This window comes from Pongo abelii, chromosome 12, assembly GCF_028885655.2.
Source record: "Pongo abelii isolate AG06213 chromosome 12, NHGRI_mPonAbe1-v2.0_pri, whole genome shotgun sequence".
NCBI classification, from domain to species: Eukaryota; Metazoa; Chordata; class Mammalia; order Primates; family Hominidae; genus Pongo; species Pongo abelii.
The window spans coordinates 124,214,352-124,239,777 of record NC_071997.2 but is presented as its reverse complement, the minus strand read 5'-3'; the positions used below and the strand labels follow the sequence as shown (position 1 = coordinate 124,239,777).

The window sequence follows — 25,426 nt, the reverse complement described above, 5'->3', positions numbered from 1 at the left end:
AGCCTGAAGCACAGCTGCTTCCTCAGGGCGTGCTCAGGGTTAAATGCACACCTCGTGCGGGCCCAGCCAGTGCCTGATGCCCTACTCCTCTTTGCTATCAAGTTCTAATCCCTGTGGGCAGAGAAATGAACAGCAAACTCCATAAAGGGGACTTAGCATCACCGCTCGAGGGGAGAGTGAAAAACTACTCACACTGCCCAGAAAACTTCTGGTTAGCTGAGCATCAGCCCTGGGCAGGCACAGACTTCAACGACCCAGGAGAGGCTGGAGTAATTCCAGCACTTTGGGAGGTCGAGGCAGGAGGATCACTTGAGCCCTGGAAGCCGAGGCTGTGGTGAGCTATGATTGCACCACTGCACTCCAGCCTGGGTGACACAGCAAGACACTGTCTCAAAACAAACAAATAAACAACAATAACAAAAAACATCCAGGAGAAATGAAGTGTGTCCTCTTCGTGGAATGAGAGCTGGAGTCACGGGCTCTGGAAGACAGGCATGGCATGGGTAGGAGCTGGTCTCTAGGCAAGGGAGCCCCCAGCCGGGGAGGTTCCAAGCACTTGTCACACATCCGCTGACTTACCTTAAGGACACAAAGAAGTCATGTAAATGCTTCAGACTGTGTTACCTCCAGTTTTCAAAGTAACTTACATGCCACAGACCACAGATGGCAAATGTTTCCTATCAGGTGGCTGTGGCTGCCGGCACACCGTGTTAAGAAGGATTCTGGGCCGGGTGCGGTGGCTCACGCCTGTAATCCCAGCACTTTGGGAGGCCGAGGCGGGTGGATCATGAGGTCAGGAGATTGAGACCATCCTGGCTAACACGGTGAAACCCCATCTCTACTAAAAATTACAAAAAATTAGGCGGTCGTGGTGGCAGGCGCCTGTAGTCCCAGCTACTCGGGTGGGGGAGGCTGAGGCAGGAGAATGGCGTGAACCCGGGAGGCGGAGCTTGCAGTGAGCCGAGACCGTGCCACTGCACTCCAGCCTGGGCGACACAGCGAGACTCTGTCTCAAAAAAAAAAAAAAAAAAAAGGATTCTGAGCAGCAGTAAGGCTCCACCAGGGCTGCGTGAAGAGTGGCCACACTTAGGCCCTGGGTTTGCCATTCTCACATTGGCAATATCCATGAATTCAGGGATGTGAGTGAGCACATCTTCTGACACGTTCCTCCAAAAAGTCAAGGATCCACCCTGGTAACTCTAAGACCTCTTGGGGCAGAAACTCCTTTGACACTCAAAACACAGGTCCTCTCTCCACTCACACAAAAGAGTTTGCATGCCGTTTCCTTCAGCATACGAACCCCAGATCTGATACAAAAAGACAAATCCTGTATGATTCTGCTTATATGTGGTACCTAGAGTAGTCACGTTTGTGGAGACAGGAAGTAGAAGGGTGGTTGCCAGGGACTGCGCGGGAGGGGAATGGGGAGTGGCTGTTTAATGGGCAGAGTTTCCATTAGGGAAGATGAAAAAGTTCCAGAGGTGGATGATGGTGATGGTGGCACAACGTGAATGCACTTAATGCCACAGATTGTCCATTTAAAAATGGCTTAAATGGGCCAGGCGTGGTGGTTCATGCCTGTAATCCCAGCACTTTGGGAGGCTGAGGCAGGTGGATCACGAGGTCAGGAGTTCGAGACCAGCCTAGCCAACATGGTAAAACCCCATCTCTACCAAAAATATAAAAAATTAGCTGGGTGTAGTGGCTGGTGCCTGTAATCCCAGCTACTCGGGAGGCTGAGGCAGGAGAATCGCTCGAACCTGGGAGGTGGAGGTTGCAGTGAGCTACTGCACTCCAGCCAGGCCACAGAGCAAGACACCATCTCAAGACACACACACACACACACACACACACACACACACACACACACACACAAAAGGCTTAAATGGTAAATTTTATGTTATACACATTCAAGCACAAGTTTTTTTGAAAAACAGCAGATCTGCAGAAAGCCACTCCTAGGTCTTGTGGCTTTGTTCTCACACTGACGAGCATGCCAGTTTGTCTTTGCTGGGCAGTTGATCAACCCTCAGGGTTCCCTGTGCTTCCAGCAATACAAAGGCCCAAGCTGTGTCTCAGACACCAGGCTCATAGCTCCCTGAGGCTGACCCCGTTCAAGATCCTGGGTGGGCCACGCAGGGTAAGGACGACTGGGCTTTCTACCTGAAGCTCTCGAACTGCACTCATGTTCCAGAAAGAACCCCATCTCAACTTCTGAGATGAGGATTGTTCCTGCTGGCATTTGGTGCCAGGATCCCAGGTTGACTCCAGTTGTCACAAATCCCAGGTTTTCTCGACGCTAACAGAAGAGCCCAAGCAAAGGGCAAAGGGACACTCCCAGAACACCCGGGAGGCTTATCCTTCCGCCGCTCCTTTGGTTTTCTTGGACTCTCTGCTTAGAAACCTACAACGTGAAATCCAGTCATGGAAGCAGCCACAGAACAGTTTTTTTTTTTCTGGTCAAATTTATTACATGATAAATTAGTATATTGTTATATAATCATTTCAATATAGAGTGTATAACAGCATGCACATCTCTGTCCCCCAGCCCAAGAAACAGCACATTCGGCATGCACCACTGAAGCTCCTGGAGTAAACCTCCAGCCCTGGTCCTCGGCCCCCGCCTGGAGAAGTAACCATCTGGACTCAGCACTTCTGGCCCTCCACACTGCTCCATACTTTCATACTCATGTTGGAAACAATGAGTAGTGTTGTGTTGTTTGTTTGAACACTCTGGATACACCAGCATCATATTGGACATATACTTCTGTGGCCAGGTGTTCTTCTCCCATCCTTATGTCTTTTATCTTCATCCATTTTGACGTGTACAGCTCTAGTCCATTTATTTTTACTGCTCTCTAGAACTCCACTGTAGGGCACTCCCACATTATCCCCTCTCCCATAGATGGAAACTTAGATGTTTTCATAATTACAAACAAACGCCGCAGTCAACACGTGTGCACATTCATTCGCATGCCCACGGCTGGAACTGTGGGGTCAAGGATGGGCACATCTTCAGTTCTACTGAGAATGCCCCTTTGCCTTCCAGTGTGGTGGGATTGATGCCCATGCCCCCTGGCAGTATTGGAGAATTCCCACTGCTCCACATCCTCACCAGATTTCCAGATTTTCTGTTGTCAGACTTTTTAATTTTTGCCAATCTCATGGGTGTGTTGCACCATGGTAAATCAAATCCTAACGAGGGCCAAGAGGCCTTATGCCAACACCATCTGGCTGCCACAATTCCACCCCCACACCACCCCACTGTACACCTTCCTACACTTACTTCCTATTCCCTTCCTGGACTCACCGCGTTTCTGCCACCCTGGCCTCGATGTTCCGTGTATGCACCAGGCACTCATGCCTTGGAACTTTTGCACTGGCTGTTCCATCTTCCACAAATGCTGTTCCCCAGGTACAGTCATGTTCTCTCCTTGCTTTCTTCAAGTCTCTGTGCAAATGTCACCTTCTCAGTGCAACCTATTGGGGCCACCTTATTCACAACTGTACCCAATCCTTGCTCCTGGCACTTCTCCTTTATCACCTACACCTTTATCACCTTCTAATAACCTATGTGATTCACTCACCAATTTTATTTCTTTCTCTCTTCCCATCAAATTGTAACATCCAGGTGGTGAAGGATTGTTGTTGATTTTGTTTACTGGTATTTCCTAAGTTCTGAGGAGAGTGCTTCGCACATAATAGGTGTTCAGTAAATACTTGCTGAACACATGGATGATGAATGGAAGGATGGATGGAAGGATGGATGGATGGATGGATGAAGGGATGAATGGATGGATGGATGGTTGGATGGAGCAATGGATGGATGGAGTGAGCAATGGATGGATGAATGAAAAGATGAATGGATGAATGGATGGAAGAATGGATGAAGGGATGAATAGATAAATGGATGGATGGATGGATGGATGGATGGAGGAATGGATAGATGGATAAAGGGATGAATGGGTGAATGGATGGATAAAGGGATGGATGGATGTAAATGGATGGATGGATGGATAAATGAATGGATGGATGAAGGGGCAAATGAATGGCAGACGATGGATGAAGGGATGAGTGGATGAAGGAATGGATGGATGGATGGATGGACGCATGGATGAAGGGAAGAATGGAAGGAAGGATGGATGGATGGATTGATGGATGGATGAAGTGATCGATGGATGATGGGATGAATGGATGGATGGATGAAGGGATGAATGGATGGATGGATGGTTGGATGGAGCAATGGATGGATGGAGTGAGCAATGGATGGATGAATGAAAAGATGAATGGATGAATGGATGGAAGAATGGATGAAGGGATGAATAGATAAATGGATGGATGGATGGATGGATGGAGGAATGGATAGATGGATAAAGGGATGAATGAGTGAATGGACGGATAAAGGGATGGATGGATGTAAATGGATGGATGGATGGATAAATGAATGGATGGATGAAGGGGCAAATGAATGGTAGACGATGGATGAAGGGATGAGTGGATGAAGGAATGGATGGATGGATGGATGGATGGATGAAGGGATGAATGAGTGGATGGATGGATGGATGGACGCATGGATGAAGGGAAGAATGGAAGGAAGGATGGATGGATGGATGGATGGATTGATGGATGGATGAAGGGATGGATGGATGGATGGATGAAGGGATGGATGGATGGATGAAGGGATGGATGGATTGATGAAGGGATGGATGGCTGGATGGAGTGATGGAAGAAGGGATAGATGGATGGATGAGGGGATGGACGGATGAGGGGATGGATAGATGGATGGATGGATGTCTTAAAGCTCAAAGTCATTTGTGCTACTGTTCACACTGGCTGCAATATTTGAGCTTGGAAAACCAGTCCTTTTTTCCAGCCTGAGGTAAGATCTGATTCTTCACAAGGCTGTTTCACTACTGACATGTTTTCATCAGATACGTTTGCATGTTCATTAACTCATGTAAACATTATTAAAAGGACTATGTAAACAGCTTCCTACACGTTTCCTCTTGCTTTCATTCAGGTATAATTATATGAAAACACAATGTACCATATGTGCCAATGGGCCATCCCCTTTCTTGGGCTTCCAAATGACAATTCCCCTCTGCAAACACACTCAAATACCAGGTCTTTACATTTCTCCTTCTAGTCCAAATCTAATCTGCCTTTTGAAGACAAAAATCTCAAAGCCCCTGCCCAGTGATACGGCAGCCAACAATGTCCATTCTCACCCTAATATGGTCTAGGAACTCACTCTTACCTTTAAAAGTGCTTTGCAAATTGTAAAGGGGTATTCAAAAATGTTTATTTCCTCCTTCACTGTACCCTTGTCACAACTATTCAAATAGTCATAAACATTCAATGCTGCCAAACATGATGGTGGTTTCCAATCCTCTTCACCCTACCCAAGTCCAACATGTCACCCCTCCACTTGTCACTATGTCCCCTCACACAGAAAACATCTCAGAAACAGGCATGAGTGTCCTGACAGCTGAAGAGGAATAAGTATGCTCAAGGTCACTGAAAGTGACTGGCCAGCAGCCTCTAAATCAGTTTTATTTTCTTCCTGGGATACTACTCGTCTAGATCTTCCAGCCTCCCTCGCAGTTAGGTGTGGCCATGTGACCGAGTTCTAACACAGTGGTTCTCAACCAGGACAATTTTGCCTCCCGGGGACATCTAGCAATGTCTGGAGAGGAGGCAACTGTGGTTGTCACAACTGGAGGAGAGAGGAGGGTTCTATGGGAATCTAGTGAGTCTCTGAGGCCAGAGAGCATCCTGCTGAACATTCCACAATGCACAAGACAGCCCCTCACAACAATAAACACCATTCACAGGCTTTGTGGCTTTGTTCTAACTCTGATTAGCCTTTGGCCAGCTCAAATGCCCATGGTGCCAAAATCCTACACTCACCCTGTACTAATAGTTGAGAAACCCAGTTCTAACCAATGGAATGTGAGCTAATGTGTTGGAGCCAATTCCTTGCCTGATCCAGAAAAACCAGCCAAGTGCAGTTGTCCAAGCTCTTTCCTCTTCCTTAGTCTCAGTGGAGATGATCCCAGGCACCTTGGAAGCCACAAGCTGAATACAATGGGGCCACAAAAATGGGAAGAGCTTGCATCTGTCACTGCCTGAATGAGAGCTGTCTGCCCATCCGTAACACACATTTTACACTATGAAATAAACTAGCATGTTAGAGATCTGGGTTTGTTCAAGATACCAGCTGGCATTAGCTAACTCAGTCACAAATAGTTTTGCTTGTTTTCTTGAATAGATTCTCCAATTTATGGAGCTATATTTGAGCCAACATCACCTGGGGGACATCTGGATTGGCCAGTCCTATCTCAAGTGGGAGAGGGACCTCCAGGGTACATTTCTCTGGAAATCAATTTATAACTGATATAATGAGCTGGCTTATGCAAAGACACAGGAGGGGTCTGTGGGCCCATTTAAGTCTCTGAGGAACTTTTGAAATTGGTACTCTTTAGATAAGCTCACTACAGTTCACCTCTGGCCATTCTAGTCCTATAGGACTTCAAATTTGAATCTCTATACTCTATATGCTGCAAGTTTAGTCGAAGATGTCTTCTCTTGCCCAGTTATCTTAACCAGTCAGAGCTTAGTAAAAATAAATGCAAGTTCCTATTTCTTTACAGATTTACTATATCTGTCATAAGGAGTTTTTGCAATTGTAGTGATCATTTACTGAGGAGGTTGCTAAATTTAGCAGATAAAATATAAGGACATACTCATACTAAGAAAAATTATTCTATTCATTGTCCAGCCAAAACTTAAATTTAAATAGGTTTCCTGCATTTTATCTGGCAACCGTATTTACTGAGCACTTATATTTTTTCAGGTACTACGTCTGAGACACATTCGAATCCTCAAAATAACACTGAGCGGGGCGCCACTATCATCTCCATTTTCAAACGGGGCAAGAGAATGCAAAAGGCTAGGTTCTCTCCCTGGGTCACAGCCCACCTGCCATTGGCAGTGCTGGGATCCCAAAGCAGCCAACACATGGGCTCTTCTCGCCTGGTCCAATGCTCAGAGATGTGCCCGCAGGCAGGATCTGCTCAGGGAATGCTCCCTATTTCACCACCATTCCTTTAAAACCTACAGAAAGCATAGCCTTTTTTTCTAATGGGCAATCATCAAAACAAAGTGGCTGTAAGGGAACCTGAAGATGTGGTGAGGATGGTTAAGAATATCTTATTTAAAGCTTTCATGTTTTGGAACTATTGTAAAATATCCATAGTAAATATTTCCTTTTTTAAAGCTTGCATTTCTCTCAGAGATAGGTAAATGGACGTGATCCAGTTGCAGCAAGTCTTAGGAGGTGACTCGGTGCAAACATCAGGAGCACAGACTTTGAAGTCAGATGGGCGTGGGCTTAGATTCTGGTTCCACCATCTCCTGGCCATTCTGGCGTGGGCGGGTTACCTGGGCATCCTTCACACTGGCAGTTTGCTGGCCTGCAAGACGTGAAAGCAGCAGTCTCCATCTGAGGGCTCTGTAAGGGCTCAGTGGAGAAGCAGGTGAGGAAGCGCTGCCCATCCTTTACATATGGGAACCTGGGGCTCATGGTAACTCATCTTAGGACATGCTGCAAACCAGGGGTGCAGGTGCTCCTAGAGACGAAAGAAACAAAGGACTGGGTGGGAACCAAGAGCTCAGGCTCAGGGAGGGACAGACTGGGGGAGCCCTCAGCCTCACTCCCCAGGCCCCAACATGCACTCCACCCCCATAACAGCAGCAACCAAAGAACCTCATCCCACTTTATTGCAAGGATTGCCTGCTTTTGCATTTCTTTAGTGGCTCCTCCTGGAGAATTCAGGACTCATGACTTGAACTAGCAGGACTTGATGAACTGTAACTGCATCCACCCACTCCTGACTGCTTTCTCAGGATCAGAAATGGCCACACTGGGATTGTGTCACTGGGCAACACCATCCCAGGAGTTCCTGCACCTTAAATCAACAAGACAATGGGAGAAAGAGCCTGATCCTAAACCTGGAAGCATGATCATCACTCCACACTCAAATTCTTTACATTGTTGTTGTTTTTTTTTAATGTTGAAATCACTTTAAAATCTTGATAAAGAGAAGTGACGCCTCTGAGATGTTTCTGTGACACTGTTTCTGCAGTGTCTGGAGGTACCAGATGCTCTCACTGCCTTTCCAGGAAACTGTGCGGCCCACAGGCAGTCACCTCTCACCAGTGAGGCTTCCTTGTGTCTCCAGGGCCCCTGAGCTGTTAGCCATTCATCATACCTGGTTTTGGTTCAAAACATACAGTCATCACATAGGGTTATAAATTCTATATCTTGGGGGATAGTTGGTAGGGGTTCTTATTGGTTAAAAAAAAATCCTAAGAATATACTAGACATATATAAAATAAAACCTGTATTTCTTTTAAAATTAAGGCACTTTTAGGCGGGGTGCAGTGATGCCTGTAATCCCAGCACTTTGGGAGGCTGAGACAGGCAAATGACTTGAGCCCAGAAGCTCGAGACCAGCTGGGTAACATGGTGAAAACCCATCTCTACAAAAAAATACAAAAATTAGCCAGGTGCAGTGGCTCACATCTGTAATCCCAACAGTTTGGGAGACCAAGGCAGGAGGACCACTTGAGCTCAGGAGTTTAACAACAGCCAAGGCAACATGACGAAACCTCGCCTCTAAAAAAATACAAAAATTAGCCAGGTGCAGTGGCATGTGCCTATAGTCCCAGCTAGTCAGGGGACTAAGGCAGCAGAACTGCTTGAGCCCAGGAGGTAGAGGTTGCAGTGAGCTATTGCACCACTGCACTCCAGCCTGGGTGACAGGAGTGAAACCGTCTCAAAAAAGAAATAAATAGCTGGGTGCTGTGACACATGCCCATAGTCCCAGCTACTTGGGAGGCTGAGGTAGGAGGATTGCTTGAGCCCAAAAGGTTGAGGCTGCAGTGAACCATGATCATGCCACTGTACTCCAGCCTGGGCAACAGAATGAGACCCTGTCTCAAAAAAAAAAAAAAAAAAGGCAAGTTTGTTGGGTGTAGGGATATGTTTATTTTATACACTATAAATCATGTTGTTATAAAACTTTCAGGAAAAACACACAAATAAATTATCAATGATTACAACTACAATGAATGCACAAGATAGTACCTAGAAACTCTATACCCCCAATTTCTCTTTTGGAGGCCACTTTATGAAACAAATCACCCACAAAAGTATTGGCTTACGACAATGAGTTACTCTACAGTCCCACTGGCCAGGCTCCAGCAGGCAGCCTCACTATGTCTTGTGTGCGTGGTCAGTTGGTGGCTGGGGCTGAGGTCATCTTACTGGGCTGGACATCCACGGAGTCCTCTTTTATTCCCAGCCAGGTGCTCAGCCGGGATGACTGAGGCTGGCCCCTTTTTTAGCCCTTTCCATGTGGCCTCTTCCTGCCACCATCTTGGACTTCCTCACTGCATGGTGATCTCAGAGATGTCTGCATTTGTTACATGGTGACTGTAGGAGAGAAGCCAAAAAACCAAAACCTTTTAGACTATAACCGCCCCACTATAACCAAACGCCACAGAAAAGACTGTGGCCCCAACTCTAACCCCAACAGCAAAGGGGAGTGGAGAGCTAGATGGCCCCCCTCAGTCTGCTGTCAGGAGACACCACCCTGAACAACAGGATGGTGTCAGAGAAGGTGCGGTGGGGAGCAGACAGTCATCCCTGCAGGTCAGCAATGAGCATCAGCAGAGGCCACCTGGGAGCCTGAACACCCACCCACCCCATCCACCACCCAGGGGATAATCAGGCACTGCTCTCTCCCCACTGAGGTTGTCAAGGTTGAGTAAGAACTGTGACATTCATCACCTTCCAGTGGTAAGATGCCTCCACCCCACAATGTCAATGGAGGCCACGTGAGGAGCACCTCCTCCCAAGACAGGGTGGTGCAGCAGAGGCCGCTATAATAGAAGATTTAAATAAGCTCCAGATCATAGCATAACCCCCAAAACGCCCAGGTTTCAAGAAAAAAGAAAAAAAAATCATTCATCATTCCAAGAACCAGGAAAAGCTCAACTTGAACGAGAAAAGACAATCAACAGTTGCCAACACTGAGGTGACACAGATGTTGGAATAATCTGACAAGGACTCTGCAGGGGCCATCAGAAAAATCTTCTAATGAGCAATTATGAACAGGCAAAAAAAAAAAAGATGAAAAAATAGAAAACTCAGTAAAGAAGCAGAAGATGTAAAGAAGAATGAAAGGGAAATCTTAAAACTGAAAAATACAATAACCAAAGTAAAAACGCATTGAATGGACTCAAAAGAACAGTGGAGAGGGCAGAGGAAACCATCTGTGAACCTGAAGACAGAACAACAGAAATTGACCAACTGAACAACAGAGAGAAAACAGATTTTTAAAAAATATATTAACATAGTCTCAGGGACCTCTGGGATTATAATAAAAGATCTAACATCAGTGTCATTGGAGTTCTGAAAAGGGAAGAGAAAAAGGGCAGGGCTGAAAAAGCATGTGAAGAAATAATGGTTGAAAATTTACCAGGTTTGGCAAAAGAAGCTGTCTAGAGAACCTCAAACAGAATAAACCCAAAGAAATCCCTGCCAAGATAGATCATAGGCAAACTTCCAAAAATGAAAGACAAATCAAGGAGAGAGAAACCACACCTTACTTACATTGGGGAAAAAGCAATTCAAATAACAGCAGATTTCATATGAGAAATCAGATTTTGTCATGAGAAACCTTGATGGAAGAAAGCACCACAGAAGGTCAGGTGCTAAAAGGAAAAAACGCTGTCAACCCCAAATTCTATATCCAGCAAAAATATCCCGCAGGACTGAAGGCAAGAACAAGACTTCAGATGCAGGAAAACTAAGGGAACATGTCACCAACACACCTACCCTAAAAGACTGTCCAAAAAATGCTCTTGAAACAGAAGGAATTAATCAAAGGGAGAATAATGGAATATCAGGAAGGAAAAAACAAAGGAAAAAGAGAAAATGTGGGTAAGTATAACAGATTTTCCTTCTCTTGAATTTCTAGAAACAAGTGTACAGTTCCTTAAAGCTGGGGTCCCCAAAACCCCAGGCAGTGGGCTGGTACCAGTCTGTGACCTGTTAGGAATCCCAGGCAGAGCAGGAGGTGAGCAGTGAATGAGCATTACTCCCTGAGCTCCGCCTCCTGTCAGATCAGCCACAGCATTAGTTCTCATAGAAGCGCAAACCCTACGGTGAACTGCACGTGCCAGGGATCTAGGTTGTGGGCTCCTTAGGAGAATCTAATGCCTGATGATCTGAAGTGGAACAGTTTCATCCCAAAACTGTACCCCTAGTACCCACCACCCATCCCCCAGCCCCACTCCCTCAACCCTCCCCCAATCCCCCATTGGAAAAATGGACTTCCACGAAACCAGTTCCTGGTGCCAAAACGGTTGGGGACCGCTGCCTTGAAGGGTCCAAGTAGGCTCATTCTCACGCAGCAGTCTGCCTACTGCAGGGTTCATTTAAGAGGCCATTTATCCAGGGCTCATTTAAGAGGCCAATTATTTATCTGAAGCTTCTCAAATTGTGGTCGCCACACCACTGGCATCAGCATCTCCTCGCCATGCTTGCTTAAAATGCTATATCCTGGGCTGCTCACCAAACCTACTGAATCAGAATTTATATAGGTGGCCACAGAACTCTGGGTGTAAACATGGGTATCTTACATACACTAAGGTTTGAAAAGTCCTAAGATGTCAGTTGACCTTTAGTTAACAAAGGGTCAAACTCAGTCATTCAGTGTTAACTTGGAAGAAAAATGAGAACAAACTGTTTTCACAGATTCCTGGCTCTTGGCAATCCAGCCGTCCAGGACTGGAATACATTTCAAGGTTAAAAGAGTAATCAATGCTCCACCTGGAGTCAAGGTTACACACCTTTGCACAATGGCAGGCTGTCCTAGGAAGTGCTGGCTGGAGTCTAGGCCACCACAGAGGAGTCTGTCATTCACGTGTGCCTGCGTTTCTTCCTCTCTGAAATGGGGGCAGCCTTTCCAAAGTCTTGGGGTCAAGGTGAACAGCAAAAGAGGTGTGCCGTGCACAGGCGTGTAAAAGACTATTTTTTACCTAAAGTGAATGTTTACTCTCTCCTTAAAGAGGGCCTTCGTGTTGCCCTTTTTTCTTTGAAAGGGAACGTCTGTCTCTGTATTCTTCACACAGAATCCTAGAAAGTCAGGCATGATGGTTAAAATTAAATGTACGCCTTAATTTACCCATCTTTTTCTGCGGAGTCCTGATGAAGGGCAGGCCTAGGACTAAACAGGAGAGGCCCTGATGTCAGCGGAGGCAGGAAGAGGCCGGGAAGAGCCCAGGACCCACCGCAGAGCTAACCAGGGCGATGTGCGCTCCACCAGCTAGAGCGTAAATCCTTCGCCCCGTGCCTAGGACTGCTCCTCCAAGAACTCCTCCAGGTCCCCTCCGCCCGCGGTGTCTCCACGTTCCCTCCTAGAGATACAGCCTTAGGTCCTGCCCCTCCCGCAGAATGGTTCGTGGTGACGCGCGGCTGGGGTCTTGCAGGACTCGCGCACGCACTCTCTCTAACTGGAGAGGAAAAGTCTGCAAACTGTCATTATTATGAGGAGAGGGCTGAATCTGGGAGTAAACGCCTTAAAAATGCGGCAAGGGGAAGAAGGAGTTGAAACTATTGAAAAATCTGTCCACCAGCCAACTCGCGCTGGCGCCGCCTGGGTAACACCAGTGCCTGGGCGATCGGTTCGCCTGCCTCCCCGGCCGAAAAGGGGCTGTGCCCCAAAGCCCTTGTCCTGTGCCCAGGACAAGTGCGTCCCGGCCAGTCCCTAGCCCGTCCCAGGGACCCGGACAGGGCTCACAGGGCGGCTGCCCCAGCTGGGAGCGCACGTGGTGCGAGGCAGGCGGGTTCCTCCTCACTGAAGTCATGGACTTGGCTCGCTGCGGAGGGGCCGGCGCGCGAACGCGGCTTGAGCCAAAAAAGAAAAAGCGCACACAATGTGTTTCTTGTTAGGGACTGCAAGCCGGGGCCTCGGGTTTTGCCTTTTGGTGCCGCATTATAATATTAAGATGCAGTTAGATTCCGGACAAGCCCGCCCTTGTCGCTGGCTGGAGCAGATTCCCACGGACGCTGGTGGGCAGAGGAGGGGTGGCCTGTGTGCTGCGCTGTGGCGCGGGGGCGCACAGGGGATGGAGGGAGGGTCCCTGCATGACCTAGGCTCCCTGCGGTGGCCGGACCCCAAGACTTGCGCCTCGGGGCGGCGCAGACAAGGCGACGCCAGCCCTGCTCCCGCCAGCTCGCGGGCGGCCCAAGATTGTTTTCCGAGACCTTATCTCTCGCTCAAGTTTTCTTTTTTAATTTGGTGACCGGAACAAAAGACACAGGAAAATCCTTTGTGAAAGCTAACGCAGCCACAAATCGGGGCACTTCACAGCATTTGTAACAAAATATTTGCAGTGTCCGTAGTTAAATCGGCCCCTCCGCCAAACTTCCCAAACTTTGCTTTCTTTGAACCAAGCTGAAAAGTGATCTCCCTAAAAGGGGATCAGAAGGTTGCAAGCAATTGGATTTAGCAGGGAGTTCTACCTGGTGCTCTAGAGAGCTCTGGGCACACAGGACGGTGCGGGAATCCTGGAAGGAATAACAGCCTGAATGGTGGCAGGACAGGGGAGGAGCCACTGTTAAGCCGTGGTAGTCGTTGAAACGCTTTGTTAATGCCATTTATTAGCTGTGTGCGACAAGAAGTTTAAGAGGTTAGGCAGGTCTTCAAAAATATCCAAAAAGAGAAAAATAAACATTCCCTTGTTTGCTTTTTGTGGCTTTGCTCATTTTCTTCCCCTCGAGTGGCCCTTCATCTAAGGCTGTTTTAAACCCAAAATCGGTTATCTGGTTTCAGAGTAAGGGCTCCCTCTTGCCAAGGCATTAAATAAACAAGTAAAGCAAAAACTTGAATCCTTATGTAATCCAGATGCCGTTTCCTCGAAAACCACAACAAATGCTGCTAAACCAGACAACAGGACCGGGAACATTTGGCCCCCCAACCCCCACCCCACAACACAGCTTTAGGGCCAGCAGAGGACATTTACGTTCAGGAACTCCTCTCCAGGAGAGATGATAAATAATTGCTACTAACACTCTCAACTGCAGATGAGCACCCTTGAGGGATCCGGATGCCATAAACTGTCCGGGAATGTTGGCATCTGGTTCTTAAAGCCAGGACCCCAGGAGGCGTCTGCGTCTGCAAGCTGACTTGGAAGTTTCTGGCCTCTTGATGTTCTCATTCGAAAATGGTGCATTAGAAAGGGGATTGGTCTGGCCCGCGCTTTGTAGTGGTAATGAGGGCGCGAATCGCGCTAGGCTCTGCGCGCGCGAGGCTCCGCCGAGCAGGAGGAGTGGGACTGCACATCCTCCCCGGCTCCCCCAGGGCGGAGAGGGGGACTGTTCTGGAAGAAAAAAGTGTTTATGCGCAACCTCCGAGGGTTCCGAGGAGTTAGGCAGTAGGACGGTGTGGAGGTTGGGGCGGGGGGGGGGGTCTTTTCAATCTTTCAAACGTATTTTTAGGAATCCAGGATCAAAGCCATCCGGCGAGAAACCGAAATAATCCAAAGGAGTAAATAAATCTCGCCATGTGCTAAGACAGTGACCTTCTCCCCATCCACCCTTCCCTCGCGCCAGCCCCACCCTGAACGCCTCTGTTGCAAAAACAAATAAAATAAAGCAAAACCTTTTGCTTTGGCAACCTCTAAGCCACATTATGCCTCCTTTTGCAAAAGGAAGATTTCTTTCTTCTTGTCCCGGCTTTTTTCCTTCGTTCTCTCCTCCGCCCCTCACCCGCCTACCCCCCCCCCCCCCATCCCTTTTCTTTTCTTCTCGGTCCTCCTTCCTTTCCCAAATCACTCGAAACTTAAGACGTGCAGCGGCTGCAGGTGCGCGCGGGCCGGCGGCCGGGCCCGGGCGAGCCTGGGACTGCCGGGCCTCGCAGGCATTGATCAGCTGGGCGCGCGCGCTGAGTGACGGCGCGGTTGCCATGGCAGCCGCCTGAGCGGCGCCGCGAGGACAAGGCTGCAGGGCGGCGTGAATGGGCGGCGTCACGCGCCTGGCGCCAGAGAGTCTGCTCCGGGGCTCCTGCTCCGGCCCCGCCGCGGCCTGGCCCGCGCGCCGCCGCCGCCGCCGCCGCCGCCGCCAATTCATCACCTGTCAGGGATCACTCGCGGGGTCACGGGCGGAATGGACACAGCTGTGAGAACAAAACCCGGGAAAGAAAGGCGAACGCTCCCCATTGCGCCAGATGTGCAGGGAGGACCTTGAGACGCGCCCCCCGCCCCCGCAGGCTCCTCCCGCCCCCCGGCGCATCACGCGGGGGTGGCAAAGGCTGCCTGGCCAGCGCAGAGCTCCCGACCCGGAGCTGCTTCTGATTACCGCGAGGGGCCCGGACGCGAGAGCCGCCGCGGGGCCTGCCCTAGAGGCGGAGTGAGTGAGCCCTGGAGCCAGGCTGGGGGACCTTACGGGCAGGTCTGTCGCTGCCACGGGGTGGGGGCGTCCCGGTGGGGAGTCGAGGGGGACCGCACCAACACCCACCAGCGGAAGCCCTGCACACCTTCCCACCGCCCGCGGATCTAGCCCTCCCTTCAGCTGGGGCCGTTTGAACTTTGCAGGCCTCAAATGCAAACCCACCTAAGCCACCAATAGACAGATTTTGACTTGCCTTTAAACCCACCTCGAAAATGCTCCGACACGATTTTCCCCCACGAAAGCAATTTTTAAGGTGATTTCATATTGGGCGTGCTGAAACAGACACACTAGTAACTTAGGCCTTGTTTAAATCATTAACTTATACAGCTTCGTAATCCCCTTTAAATGATCTTTAAATGAATGTAAAACTGGGTAGCGTGCCAATAGAATCGAATTCAACACAGCCAGGCAGACTGGACTCTGACATGGCAGCTAAAGAAAGAAACACCAGAAAACTTTCACCATATTTAGCCATTTTACTACATCAGGGTACAAAAATGATCATGGGAGAAGGCACTGCCTTAATCAACTTTGCAAAGTGTAAAGTGAAACCGCACAATGCTCATTACCGCCCAGCCCAGAGCCTGGCTGTGGGGATAATGAGGCTGGCACGGATGTTAACATACGGTGTCCTTGGAAAAAGCTAGGAATGCGTCAGTATCGAAGAGCTGCAATGTCCAAGAATCATAAGTAATAATTTGAGAATCCCAAAGATGTTTGTTTACATTGGCTATTATTGTAAAATAGTCAAAGTATAACATCATGAACCAAAATAGTGTCAAAACAAAATCTGTTCCACTGTGGCACGTATGTGACAGAAACACATGCACACAAAGTACATCAAAAGGCTCGAACTGTGGGAGGACTCGGATAGTAAATCACTTCCAGACTTAATATCAGAAGAGATACGGTGCGTCCAACGCTGTCAGGGACAGAGTCGCAGGCAGCATTGCCTGGCCTTGGGAAGGCCCTCCGCAAATTTCTGGCTGGACAGGAAACCATTCACCTCCTTCCTCCAAACTGAGGGGGCTGAATTTCAGGAAGGTGAGCTCCACCTCAGCGCCACCCACTCTGCCTCCCTGGAGAGGCGTCATGGGGCGCATAGCTGTCACGTGACGGTCAGAGACTGCTGGCCCCACCAGCTGAGAAATTAATCATTAATTGAAAGAAAAAACAGTTTCCCCATTATCGAGCTTTTCTTTCAGCCTCTAGGCCTGCCCCTTCCGCTTTCTGAAATGCAAAGTAGGTAAAGATTGAGGCAGAAAGTAAATAAGATTTGAATATTGCCTTTCCTGGGGTTTTCTAGTTCATTGTTTTCTGGAGCAAATATTTTCAAAACAAGAAACTGACACACTGTGGTCAAGACGGAATTCTAGATAAGCTACAGTTATGTGAAAATTAAGGTATTTGAGTAAATAGCTGCACACTTTTTAAAATTTAGACTGAAAGAACGAGTTCTTAAAGATTTTCAGCCAAAAAAAAAAAACCTTGAACCTGTATTCAATACCACTGCTGAAAAGATTCCAAACCTCATATATGACAGAATATTTTTTTTCTTAGTGTGAAGATGTCAATCAATGGCTAGGGCCACCTATCTGTCACAAAGCTTTGGAACTCCTCTAGGTGTTGGAATGTGACACCAGAAATCACAATTAGTGCATAATTAATCACATTACTTTGCCACCTACACTGAAGGGCACAGACCGGCAGCCTTTCAAGGGCAGTGTATGTAAATGTAGTTTCAACATGCAAATTCTCCTAATTATTTCCGATTAATACGATCATTATAATAGCCCTGCCTCCTTCTTGAAAAGGAACCCTGAAAGCGCCCTGCCTGTGAGAGCTCCTTAACGACCGGCGAGGTTGGGCATGGTTTCCAATAAGTACTCATTTTCTTGAGTTTACAGTAATGCCTCCCGCGCTGCTCCGGGTTGCAAAAGCCCACACTAAGCCTGTCGTCGAATGCGTGCGTGGGTGGTTTGTTTGTGTTAACATAACTTTTCCTTATCTGAAGAGACGAACTCACTCTACAAACGTGACTCTTCAGTGACAACCTAATTTGCGTTTTCACTTTCTTCTGAAATGCTTTCTATCTTTCCTCACGCTCTCCCTCCGATGGGTTGCAGTGAACTGTGGCTTCCCCCCTGCGGTGCTGAACTCGCCCGTGTAGCTGTGATTTTAGAGCTGCCGACAGCTCCAAGGTGTGCAGGGCTTGGTCTGGGAACACCCCCAGGGCAAGGGTCTTGGCGCGCGCTTGGAATTAGAATTAGGAATGCACATTTAGGCGCCCAGGGTCTGCCCCCTTCTCCCTCCCCCTTCCCCTCCCCTCCCCCATCTTCCCTTCTCTCCCTCCTCCTCTCCCTCCTCCCGCCTCCCTCCCCCCCGCACCCGCCTCCCTCCTCCCACCTCCCGCCTCCCGCCTCCCCGCTCCCCGCCCGCCCCCCTCCTCCCCGCTCGCCCCCCTCCTCCCCGCTCGCCCCCCTCCTCCCCGCTCGCCCCCCTCCTCCCCGCTCCCCTCCTCTCCGCTCCCCTCCTCTCCGCTCCCCGCCCGCCCCGCACTTACTGTACTGTACTCTATTTACCACCCCAGCTGGGCTCGCGCCCCGCCCACCCCGCGGGGATTGGCTGCGAATGCGGAAGACCCAAGCCCACGCCCCGCGCCCGCGTCCGCCAATGGGAGCCCCCGCTCGGCTTGATGGACGCGCCACCTTCCGCCAATGGGGACGAAGGGAAGCCCGAGCGTGTGGCCCCGGCGAGTGCGGATAAAAGCCGCCCCGCCGGGCTCGGGGTTCATTCTGAGCCGAGCGCGGTGCCAAGCGCAGTTAGCTCAGCAAGCGGTAGCGGCGGCCTGAGCTTCGGGGCAGCCAGCTCCCTCCCGGTCTCGCCTTCCCTCGCGGTCAGCATGAAAGCCTTCAGTCCCGTGAGGTCCGTTAGGAAAAACAGCCTGTCGGACCACAGCCTGGGCATCTCCCGGAGCAAAACCCCGGTGGACGACCCGATGAGCCTGCTGTACAACATGAACGACTGCTACTCCAAGCTCAAGGAGCTGGTGCCCAGCATCCCCCAGAACAAGAAGGTGAGCAAGATGGAAATCCTGCAGCACGTCATCGACTACATCTTGGACCTTCAGATCGCCCTGGACTCGCATCCCACTATTGTCAGCCTGCATCACCAGAGACCCGGGCAGAACCAGGCGTCCAGGACGCCGCTGACCACCCTCAACACGGACATCAGCATCCTGTCCTTGCAGGTAAGACCTGCTCCGGGGCCCCCGCCCCGCCCGCCGCACACTCCCGCGGTCGTCTGGGCTGTCACTAGAAGATCCGTAGCCCAGACGGTGACTTTCGCATGAGCTATTTAACTTTATTTTCTTAAGAATCTGATGTAGATTGAGCTGTGCGTGAAATTGCTAGTAAGTTCTGACATGTTAATGCGTCTTTGAATCTGAATTGTTACCATAAACGTGTTTAATGGAACTTGCTGGTCTGTGGATTACTTCAAAAAAAAAAAAACCTTTCTACTTAACATTGTTTTAACCTCGTACTCTTTATCCTCTTTCTCTCCAGGCTTCTGAATTCCCTTCTGAGTTAATGTCAAATGACAGCAAAGCACTGTGTGGCTGAATAAGCGGTGAGTGTTTGCTTGTGCCACCCGTGGGTAAACTGCTCCTCGGTGTGTGTGCGCGCGCGCGCATGTGTTTTTGCTTGTGTATCTATAAAATGTCTGATTTGGTAAATACATGCTTACTTCGCGGTGCTACCCGTACTACATTGTCTCACTAGACATGAAGGAGCTTGTAGCTCTGGGTGCTCGAGATCACAGAACATTTTCCTTTAAAAGGAAATGATGCCAATAACTTACTACGAAGGCGGCCGAGGAACGTGTGTATTGGCTTTGTAGCAAATGTAATGCCCTGGCTCTTCCTACGATTCCTCTGGTACTATGAGGTACTAACCTCCACTGTAATTAATCTTATCGCCACAAATTCCTTAGTGATCCTCCTTCCCTAAAACTATAGTCTTTTGGGATTCTCTGGGCTAGTTGAGGATTGCTACCCTGTGCCTTAGACCCTGTGATGTGGGATTCCAGACTTGCCTATCTGTTAACTAAAGGGCTGTTTTCAATCAAATAATTGTTACAAGAAGCAGACTGGCGCCTGTAGCACTGCTGTTGGAGATCCAAATAGGAGATTGGGTTGGGAAGTTTTTCCCTTGAGTCTCTGCTATTTTAATGTTTAATTTGCGCTGTCGAGGCGAGTGTGTGTGTTGCATCTGGACGCCAGGGTTTGCCCAATCTTTGAGTGTTTGGTTAAATGTTCAAACTGTGGCTTCCTCCCGGCGCCAGTCGCCCGCCTCTGCCCTTAGGTTACGTTCTCTTAAACATGCCTTTCTCTCCCAATCTTTTGCAGGTGTTCATGACTTCTTTTTTTTCTTTGCACAACAACAACAACAACAACAACAAATTCACAGAATCTTTTAAGTGCTGAACTTATTTTTCAACCATTTCACAAGGAGGACAAGTTAAATGGACCTTTTTAAAAAGAAAAAAAAATGGAAGGAAAACTAAGAATGATCATCTTCCCAGGGGTGTTCTCTCACTTGGACTGTGATATTCGTTATTTATGAAAAAGACTTTTAAATGCCCTTTCTGCAGTTGGAAGGTTTTCTTTATATACTATTCCCACCATGGGGAGCGAAAACGTTAAAATCACAAGGAATTGCCCAATCTAAGCAGACTTTGCCTTTTTTCAAAGGTGGAGCGTGAATACCAGAAGGATCCAGTATTCAGTCACTTAAATGAAGTCTTTTGGTCAGAAATTACCTTTTTGACACAAGCCTACTGAATGCTGTGTATATATTTATATATAAATATATCTATTTGAGTGAAACCTTGTGAACTCTTTAATTAGAGTTTTCTTGTATAGTGGCAGAGATGTCTATTTCTGCATTAAAAAGTGTAATGATGTACTTATTCATGCTAAACTTTTTATAAAAGTTTAGTTGTAAACTTAACCCTTTTATACAAAATAAATCAAGTGTGTTTATTGAATGGTGATTGCCTGCTTTATTTCAGAGGATCAGTGCTTTGATTTTTATTATGCTATGTTATAACTGAACCCAAATAAATACGAGTTCAAATTTATGTAGACTGTATAAGATTATAATAAAACATGTCTGAAGTCAGTACTTGAATTCCGAGTGGTTTTTAAGATCTCTGGCATTCACTAGCTCTTTTCTCTCTCTCTCTCCCCCATCCCCCGACATACATATTGTTTTCTTTATCCCCTTCCTCATCCCCCCACCAGCACCCCTGATGCCTTTACTTGTGTACAGAGAATCTTATCAGATGTGTGGTAAGGCAGAGGGCTGAGTTGACACGGACTGGGGAGGCTTTGAGCACAGAAGTAAGTGCCTCTGAGTCCTTAAGGGAAAGCTTGGTTCTGTGCCTTAGGGCTGAGTTTAAAGCCAAGAATGAGTTGTGGTTGAGTCTGGGAGTGTGGAAGCACTACCTGTCTGAGTGGGCGTTAAGACGCTTCTCTGGAGTAAATGAAAGTTAATCAGGAGAAGAAAAGAGGCTGTACAGAATTCACAACATGATTTCAGGTTTAACGGAAGGCAGAAACACCAGAGGGTTACTGTTTGCCCAGGGAACTAAGCTGTCACCTGGCCCCGGGCTCCTGATGCCTCCTTGGCTTCGCCTGCGTCCACATCTGTAGCCCCCCCCCACCCCACCCACCCTCAGGCCTCCCGAGACGGGGCTGGGCTGGGCGCATTTTCCCGGACTTTTCAATCGCCCTCAGCCTTGACGGCCGCCCTGGGCTGGAAGGAAGAGGCAGCGGGCAGAAGCCCTTCCAAGCCAAAGACCGCGCGGGTGGCCACGTGCTCAAGACTGGTCTGCGTTTTCGCTCCCGGGGCGCGAGGTGGGCTGGGAGGCTCTGGAAGGCGGGTCCCAGGTGGACGCGAACCGGGGGAGGAAGGGATCCGGGCGGGGCAGCAGCTCACCTGGGGCTCACCTGGGGCCGAACAGGTGTTCGGGCGGCGCCACCGAGGAGTCCGCGCGCCTCCCCGCCCTGACCCCCGATCGGTCCCCGCGGGCGCTGGCGCTGGAGAAGGGCGGGGGCCGCGGAGCCGCGGCCGCCCGGATCGCCCTGCGGATCCGCGCCGGGGACTGGGCTCTGCCGGGGCTAGCGCTGGGCGGTCTGTGGTTGATCATCATACCCGGAGGACGCCCTGAGGGCCGTAGGGGCGGCTTCCCCGTCGCAGGCTACCCGCGGACCTGGCCCCCAGGTCCCCGCCACCTGTCGCCAGCCGCGGCCCCGGCCGACCTCTGCGCAGCGGGGAGGGAAGCGCGCCCTGGTCCCAACCCGACCCTGGCCTCGCCTCCGGGAGAGGCGCAGACGCCGGCCGCACGCTCGCCCCCCAGCCACGGGGACCCGCGCGTAGTCCGCTCGGATGGCCCTGGGGAGCGTCCCCGGACGGAAGCAATGCGGGCGGGACCGTGGGGCGGCCCGGGCCCTTTCGAGCCCCTGCCGGGCACAGCTGGCGACGTTGGCCTCGGGACATCGGGAGCCGCCGCCGAGGCGCAGCGGCCCCTCCCGGAGGCGACTTCCCGCGGCGCCAGCCGCGCTGCCCGACTCCGGCCGTGGAGCCCGGGCGCCACCTGCTGGCCGGCACGAGGACGGCGGCTCGCGCGCGGGGCCTGGTGGGCCTGGGGCTTGGGGCCTGGGCACTGGGAACCCGAGGAGAAATCCGTGGGGTGGAGGAGGTCCCGGGAGAAAACGCCGGGGAGTGCGGCCTTTCCAAATGAGTGCTGCTCCAGCATGTGTACAGCCGTTTCCACGTGCGGATCTCATGTAATCTTTACTACTGCATAGCACAGACAGGATCCCCTTTTGCAAATTAGTACCTGCTGCCAACCTCTATGCTAGGTGCTGTCCCAGAGATTTTTAAAGAGATCAGACAGGATCCTGGTCTCAAAAGAGACTATGCTTGGATTGTGGGGATAAATGAGTTGTGAAGTCACATGAAAGCCAGAATGCTTTCCCTTCTCTTTCCTGGAGGTTTTGTTTAATTTTGTATTAATTTTTCTGAACTGCTTAATAACTATTAACCAAGAACGCCAGCGTTAGTTAAAGCAGTGGGAGGTGGGAATTGGCCTCCTTTTCTTATTCCAAATCCTAATGAGAATCGATCACATTTCTTCCATTTAGTAGGATGTGACTGTAGGCTTCTGTTGTAATAGATACTGTTTCTCAATTTTTGGAAGAGCCCTTCAATTGCTAGCCTTGTTGGAAGGTTTTTTTTTTTTTTTAATAGAATTTTAAATCATAATTTGTGAGTCAATTGGTAAAATACTTTTGACTGCATTTACTGATATTATTTTTCTCTGGTGGATTACACTGATATTTCTGATACTGAACTAGCCATGCATTTCTGAAATAACTCCTACGTGAACATCATATATTATTACTTTTTATATCCACCGTGGATTCTGTTAGCCAATATTTTATTTTTGAAAATGAAATGGAACTGTGATTTACTTTCTTGTATTGTCCGTAACTGGTTTTGGAATCAAGATCACACTAAGCTCAAACAATAAATGTACAGGTCAGTTTACATTTAATTTTAGCTTTCAAAGCCATGGCTGCATCCCTGAAGGTCGGCTAACGTGCAGTCTGTCTATTTCAGAGGTGAGCATTGAATTGTGTGCAATGGCACACAACCAGGCAGTGGGCAGATGAACTCAGTCCAGCGCTTTTTCAGGAACATAAAAAGGACTTTCAAGTAGAATGTGAAGATGTAGACTCTAATAGAAAATAATATTCTTGTCAATAAGGAGCTGCTTTATAGAGCTTTTAAAATCCACAGCTAATAATTTATGCGGCTCTCTGCAGGGCAGGTGCAGAGCCATCCCAATCCCCTTCAGCTTGACACCCCACACATCCTTCCAATTTTTTATGCATTTTGCTACTGCAAAAAGGGGCTTCAGACTTTGAGTGTCTTTCTGGATGCTGATCCAGGAAACGTGTTGGATGTTTTTCTATTTCATCGTAAAGATAATTTGAAGGCCAGGGGCAGTGGCTCACGCCTGTAATCCCAGCACTTTGGGAGGCCAAGATGGGTGCATCGCTTGAGCCCTGGAGTTCAAGACCAGCCTGGGCAACATGGCAAAACCCCCTCTCTACTAAAAATACAAAAGTTAGTTGGGTGTGGTAGTGCACGCCTGTAGTCCCAGCTACTCAGGAGGCTGAGGTGGGAGGATCTGTTGAGCCCAGGAAGTCAAGGCTCCATGATTGTGCCACTGCACTGCAGCCTGAGTGACAGAGCGAGACCCTGTCTCAGAAAATTAATTAATTTAATTAAAGATAATTTGAGTCAGAGGCAGCATAAGTTGAGAAGCTCAACAACATGTGTTTTGTTTATGGCTGACTAAAGTAGGCACTATGAGGAGCACTGCCTGAGACTGTAAGGAAGGAAGGAAGGAGATTTTCCAGAGGCCCTGAAGGAAGATGCAACAGAAAGACAGTGGGAAGAGCATGCACACATTTGTGGCAGTCCTGAGTGAGGGCACCAATCCCAGTAAACTAGGGCATTGGCCAAACAGGAATTACAGACAAGTTTTTACAACCCTGTGAAGCAGGGCGTTGAAACTGATACTACCATCCAGGATCCTGGAAGGCCTGAAATCTCAGTTATAGATTAGAAAAAATAATACTCATTAGCTCAGGAAGATCATAAGGAAGCTTGTGTGTGGGCCTGAGCTCAAGAGGGAAATGAAAATCTCCTCTGAAAATTTTTACCCATAAACATGCCCTTATGGGCAATGGAGATTCAAATATGTACTACCTACTTGGTTTGAGAAGTTTTGATGCGGAGAAATTAACACAAAAATGGGTTTCTGGCTGGTGATACCCCTGGAGTGCCCGGAAGTGCAAAGCTTCTCTGGAGAGAAAATTTCTCAATACAGACTACACAGAATTCTCACATTTTCATGGTTGGGTGAAAGTCAGTTTATAATTCAAAAATTTTAAAAACACTGAAAACAATTTACCATGAGAGAATCAGTAGCTAAAATGAAGAGAAAGATTAGAAACAAAAGATCTAAAATGGCTATAAAGTAAGCACAACTAAGATGATTAAAGAAATTTAAAAATTAAGCAAAAACAAAAAATCACAATATACAGTATTATATATAAAGGAATAGGCAGATTTGAAAACGAACAACATCAAAGTGCTTACATATAGTTATTGAAATTGAAAACTCAATGAAAATGTTAAAACCCAGATTAAAAACTACTGGAGAGAGAATTAATGAACTGGAAGATGAACCTGAAGAAATTACCCAGAATGAGCACAGAGAGTTTATCTTTATGATAAGATAAATATGAACTCAAGATAAGAGACAGAAAGGATAGAGAGAGAAGCTCCAACAAGTATGGCAGACTGTACCAACTGGTTGTCGCAGTAGAAGGGAATCTGTCACAGTAAACATTCAAGCAACTTGAATGTTAGATAGATCTTCTCTTAAAGGCTTTTAGTCAAGCTAATATTCTGCACATATACATGTTTTGTTTTGTTTCAGACAGGGTCTCTCTGTCACCCAGGCTGGAGTGCAGTGGCATCGATCACAGCTCACTTCAGCCTCAACCTCCCTGGGCTCAGTTGATCCTCTCACCTCAGCCTCCTAAGTAGCTGGGACTACAGGTGTGCACCACCACGCCTGGCTAATTTTTTCTATTTTTTTGTAGAGACAGGATCTCACCATGTTACCCAGGTAGTCTCAAACTCCTGGGCTCAAGCATTCCTCCTGCCTTGGCCTCCCCAAATGCCGGGATTACAGGTTTGAGTCGCTGCACCCAGCCCTCATATACATGTTTTAAAAATTAAGACGAAAAAATCCAAC

General features: G+C 48.6%; 2 protein-coding genes across 12 annotated transcripts; one reads left to right on the top strand and one right to left on the bottom strand.

Moving 5' to 3' along the window:
• Positions 1–2,465: 2,465 nt before the first annotated feature.
• Positions 2,466–15,785, bottom strand: LOC100939321 (putative proline-rich protein 21). Of its 6 annotated transcripts, XM_054548419.2 has the most exons (6): positions 14,736–14,979; positions 14,145–14,454; positions 13,598–13,739; positions 11,923–12,208; positions 9,229–9,499; positions 2,466–8,273 (listed from the first exon to the last, which is right to left on the bottom strand). In XM_054548419.2, exon 6 carries the CDS (start codon positions 4,810–4,812, stop codon positions 3,580–3,582), a length of 1,233 nt encoding a protein of 410 aa, XP_054404394.1. In that variant the 5' UTR covers positions 4,813–8,273; positions 9,229–9,499; positions 11,923–12,208; positions 13,598–13,739; positions 14,145–14,454; positions 14,736–14,979; the 3' UTR covers positions 2,466–3,579. The 6 variants fall into 6 exon arrangements, with proteins under 6 accessions (XP_054404394.1, XP_063569858.1, XP_054404393.1 ...); XM_063713788.1 differs by lacking the exons at positions 14,145–14,454; positions 14,736–14,979 and adding an exon at positions 15,729–15,785; XM_054548418.1 differs by lacking the exon at positions 14,145–14,454 and having other exon boundaries at positions 14,736–15,014.
• Positions 15,087–20,706, top strand: ID2 (inhibitor of DNA binding 2). 6 transcript variants are annotated; one of them, XM_054545680.1, is made up of 5 exons: positions 15,118–15,481; positions 17,650–17,724; positions 18,114–18,773; positions 19,090–19,153; positions 19,932–20,706. In XM_054545680.1, exons 3-4 carry the CDS (start codon positions 18,219–18,221, stop codon positions 19,144–19,146), a joined length of 612 nt encoding a protein of 203 aa, XP_054401655.1. In that variant the 5' UTR covers positions 15,118–15,481; positions 17,650–17,724; positions 18,114–18,218; the 3' UTR covers positions 19,147–19,153; positions 19,932–20,706.
• Positions 20,707–25,426: the final 4,720 nt, after the last annotated feature.

Bases quoted from the DNA above. Each gene is read 5' to 3' on its own strand.
- LOC100939321 (XM_063713788.1), bottom strand. From the start codon at position 4,812: ATGACTTTGAGCTTTAAGACATCCATCCATCCATCTATCCATCCCCTC.
- ID2 (XM_054545664.1), top strand. From the start codon at position 18,219: ATGGACGCGCCACCTTCCGCCAATGGGGACGAAGGGAAGCCCGAGCGT. The intron at 18,774-19,089 runs GTAAGACCTGCT...CTTTCTCTCCAG, and splicing joins TCAGCATCCTGTCCTTGCAG to GCTTCTGAATTCCCTTCTGA.